The sequence below is a fragment of the Otolemur garnettii genome, unplaced genomic scaffold (genome assembly GCF_000181295.1).
Source record: "Otolemur garnettii isolate 467f Iridium unplaced genomic scaffold, OtoGar3 scaffold00174, whole genome shotgun sequence".
NCBI classification, from domain to species: domain Eukaryota; kingdom Metazoa; phylum Chordata; class Mammalia; order Primates; family Galagidae; genus Otolemur; species Otolemur garnettii.
In genome coordinates, this window is record NW_003852569.1 from 2,029,631 (window position 1) to 2,034,118 (window position 4,488).

Below are 4,488 nucleotides of genomic sequence, written 5' to 3' on the forward strand. Positions count from 1 at the left end.
AAAAAAAAAAAAGGTTTTTCTCTCCCTACCACACCAACATCTTGCTCTTACCTCTAAATCCATATATATGGCACTGATGGCCATCTTGATGCCTTGTCTATAGATGGTCTTCTGATCCTTTCTCAGCATCTGCTCAGTGGTCAGTCCTAGAAAGTGGATGTGAGACTAGCAGTTAAACAGGGGAGCCCAGAGTCCCACGACCAGGAAGGTGAGGACACCAAGATAACTCAAGAAAGAGGAAAAACATAGCTTCTCACTGGCACAGTGAAGTGGGAGACAACTGTAAATGTAATTATACAATCAAAACCTACTTTATTTATTTTTTTATTTTCTATTTTTTTGTTGAGACAGAGCCTCAAACTGTTGCCCTGGGTAGAGTGTTGTGGCATCACAGTTCACAGCCTCCAACTCCCGGGCTTAAGTGATTCTCCTGCCTCCACCTCCCAGGGAGCTGGGACTACAGGCGCCTGCCACAATGCCTGGCTACTTTTTGGTTGCAGCTGTCATTGTTGTTTGGCGGGTGTATGTGGCCGGTGCCTTAGCTGCTTGAGCCACAGGTGCCGAGCCTCAAAACCTACTTTAAACAAATGGTGACAGGTGATAATAGAGGGACTTTGAAGAGAAGGGCAAAAGCAAGAACAGAGGGTATTACTTTTGACTTTTTTCCCCTTCAGTATTATTTCAACATTTTTTTCCATTTTTTCTTATCTGTTGCCCATGGTAGAGTGCAGTGGTATTGCTCACTGTAGCCTCAAACTCCTGGGCTTGAGCAATCTTCCTGCCTCAGCCTCTCAAGTAGTTAGGACTAAAAGTATGTGCTACCATGCTTGGCTAATTTTTATTTTTTAGAGAGATGGGATCTTGCTATATTGCACAGGCTGACCTCAAACTCCTGGCCTCAAGTGATCCTCCTGTCTTAGCCTTCCAAAGTCTTAAGGTTACAAGCATGAGCCAATGTGGGTGGCCTGTTTAAATTTTCTTAAAGTACATGTGGTACCTTTCCTTTTCTTTCTTTTTCTTCTTCTTTTTTTTTTTTTCTTTGAGACAGAGTCTTACTTTGTTGCCCTGGGTAGAGTGCTATACTGTTACAGCTCACAGTGACCTCTCTTGCCTCAGCCTCCCAAGTAGCTGGGACTACAGGTGCCCGTCACAATACACGGCTATTTTTAGAGACAGCGTCTCCCTCTTGCTATGGTTGGTCTTGAACCCATGAGCTCAGGCAATCCATGCACCTATCTCCCAGAGTGCTAGGATTATGGGTGTGAGCCACCGTGCCCGGCCTGCGCTCCCAGCCTCTTTCTTCTTTTTTATGTCAATAGGTGGTAGCTGGGTAGGTGATGGAAGATTTTTTTGTCCTCTTCCTTTGTCTTTTGTATACTCACACTAAATGTCCCTTCATCTCCCTTCCAATTATACCACACTCTGATCATCTTGTATATCCTCAGCATATTTTACTTATATGCCCTATATTCTCTGACTAGACTAGAACCTCTGAGATGCTTAATATATTCCTCCTTAACCTACCCAAGGGCCAGAATAGAACAATCCATAATTGATTGACTAGTTCACAATTCAGACTCATGCTACTTCATTACTCTTTGGTGTAAAGCTTAAATCACTATGTATGCTCTAAAAGTAAGTCAATGTTATTTAAGAATACAATGAACAAGACTTGCCACCTGTTTTCTCATGTGGGAGGTACAGAAGTCAGCTTAGGGCCAGTCATGGTGACTCACACTTATAATCCTAGCACTCTGGGAGACTGAGGCAGGTGAATTGCCTGAGGAGTTTGAGACTAGCCTGAGCAAGATCAAAACTCTATCTCTAAAAATAGCTGGCAATGCGGCAGGCACATGGAGTCCCTGCTACTTGGGAGGTTGAGGCAAAAGAATGACTTGAGTCTAAGAGTTTGAGTTTCTGTGAGCCGTGACACCAACGCACTCTACCAAGGGTGGCAAAGTGAGACTCTATCTCAAAAAAAGAAAAAAAATAGTCAGCTTAATATATCATACCTGATATGTCAAACTTTGCCTTTTGTAGAGAATCAAAGATGTCATTTCTCTCAGGCAGATCTGGGAAGAGGGCCTCCAGTTTCTCCACATATTGGCTGTCCTTTAAGGTTGCTTTCCCAATTTTAAGATCCATATTGACACAGTCCAAAATGATGGTTCCTGCAGAGAAGGGAGATGACAAAACTCTAATCCTATGAGCCTCCATGCATAACCTCTACATGACCTTCAAACCAAGTGGACACAACACAGAAGATGTGTATGGCAAACTAACTAAAAGCAAAATGAGAAACTGGGATTGACTATGATCTGAATAAGACCTCCCAAATCCAAACTAAAATGTAGGCAAGGAAATGGGGAAAAGGCAGAAAGAAAGAAATCCTAGACATCTCAATACACAGAGAGTTTGTAACTTAGAGAGATAATATCTCTTCAGTAGGCCAAATTCCGTTAGAGAATGTTATACATAGTAAGTTGAGTTGTCTAACTAGAAAAGACATTCTAGTTGTCTAACTAGAAAAGACATTCTAGTTCAACTTTCTCTCTCTCTCTCTCTTTTTTTTTACAAAAAGAAAAAATGAGAACAAGAAAGGTTAAGAGATTTGCTAAAAGTCATATAACTATTTCTAGAGGAACTGGTATTAAATCTATTTCCTGCTTCTCTGCCTCATCCTCCTTCAATTATATAATGATACTTCTAAGAAGCTTCTAGGTCTGTTGCCCTGTGCTTCCCTTTTGTTTTCTCCAACAAATTATCCCATATGCCTTTATTTTATTTTTATTATTAATTTTTTTTTGAGACAGAGCCTCAAGCTGTCACCCTGGGTAGAGTGCTGTGGCGTCACAGTTCATAGCAACCTCCAACTCCTGGGCTCAAGTGAGTCTCCTGCCTCCACCTCCCAAGTAGCTGGGATTACAGGCACTTGCCACAACACCCAGCTATTTTTTGGTTGCAGTCATTGTTGTTTGGCGGGCCCAGGCTGGATTCGAACCCACCACCTTAGGTGTATGTGGCTGGCACCTCAGATGTATGAGCCACAGGTGCCAAGCCCCATACACCTTTAAACAAAAGTCTAATTGTCCCCCACAAATAATCCCACTCTTTGGTATGAGCTCAATGTCTTTGAGAGCATATGATTAGGCTGGAGGAGTCTAGACTTTTCCACTTTCCCTTCTCAGAGATGGAAAGAGAAGCATCAGGTCTCAATCTCAAAACTGCCCTCACCGTGCAGAAGAGCTGCGGTTTGCCTGTCCAAGATCTCTGGCGCCCCCTGCAGGATTCTCTCAGTCACTAGGGTAGCGCAGGACCCCACCAACTCCACTGAAACATGGCAGGAAGGGCAGCGCTTCTGCTCTATTGGTCGATGGTCTAGCACCTCTGCCACTACCTCCTCCAGGGCAGCATCACTTCTGTGGAGGGGGAGGAGATGGGGTAAAGAGAAAGAAAGGTAGGTAGGAGTACTCCAACTGCTTCTAACCTCTCCCCAAATCTCTATCACACCCATAAAGGAAATGCAAACACTCAGACCTTTGGTCACTTCTACCACTGCCTCCTCTCAATTCTTTCATGTTATAACTGAAGTCATCTTTAAATAGCATTTAAGTTAATTTTGTAGAGTATCTATTGCAAATATAGTAGAACCTCCATAGTTGACCACATCCCACATTGACTACTTCCTTAAGCTGACACAATTTGCAAAAACTGGACATACACCACATACACTCAATGGAAGTGCCTTATGTTGACCACCTCCAAATGTTGACCAGATTGTTACAGAGGTTCTACTATATCTTATTTACACATCTGTTGTCTTATAGGGCTGCTTTTCCTTGATAACCAATAACTAAATATTTCCTGTTTCTTCAATCTACTCAATATTACAATTCCAGGCAGGTCACCGTGGCTTCCAGCTCAACTCCTATCCGTGCCCTTGCTTTCAGCTTTCTCTCTCTTTTTTTTAAGAGTATGTCAAGAGTCTCACTATGTCACCCTCAGTAGTGTGCCGTGGCATCATAGCTCAAACTCTTGAGCTTAAGCGATTCTCTTGCCTCAGCCTCCCAAGTAGCTGGGACTACAGGCCCCCACCACAACGCCTGGCTATTTTTTTGTTGCAGTTGTCTAGCAGGTCCAGGCCAGGTTTGAACACTGTGCCCTAACCACTGAGCATGGGCACTGAGCTGCTTTCAACTTTCTGTTACTGCCTTGTTGTAGGCCCTCAATGTCTCTCATCCGAACTGTTCCAGTAGTCTCAACCAATCACCTGCTTCCAATCAAGAGCCCTCTGAAGCTATACTTCACAAAGCTGCCTGAATCATCACTTGAAAAAAGCAAATTTGATTCTGTTAGGACGTGGAATAAATAGAATTACAATAGTTCCCTATTGCCTAAAAAAAAGTCTGATCTCATTAGAAAGGCCTACCAGGCCTCTAGGATCTATCCCCTGCCTGCCTCTTTAGGCTTGTCTTTTTCTTTTTTTTT

The 4,488-nt window shown here is 43.1% G+C and overlaps 1 protein-coding gene across 5 annotated transcripts in view; it reads right to left on the bottom strand.

Annotated features, from left to right (window-relative positions):
- PRUNE1 (prune exopolyphosphatase 1) overlaps window positions 1-4,488 on the bottom strand; it is a 32,664-nt gene that overhangs the window by 12,759 nt on the left and 15,417 nt on the right. For 4 of the 5 annotated variants that reach the window (XM_012811793.2, XM_003800391.3, XM_023519439.1 and 1 more), the window contains 3 exons: window positions 3,235-3,419; window positions 2,013-2,171; window positions 52-146 (listed from right to left, as the gene is read on the bottom strand). In XM_012811793.2, the coding sequence (XP_012667247.1) occupies window positions 52-146; window positions 2,013-2,171; window positions 3,235-3,419 (439 nt within the window). The remainder of the gene's footprint in view (window positions 1-51; window positions 147-2,012; window positions 2,172-3,234; window positions 3,420-4,488) is intronic. The other variant, XM_023519440.1, reaches the window with a different exon arrangement.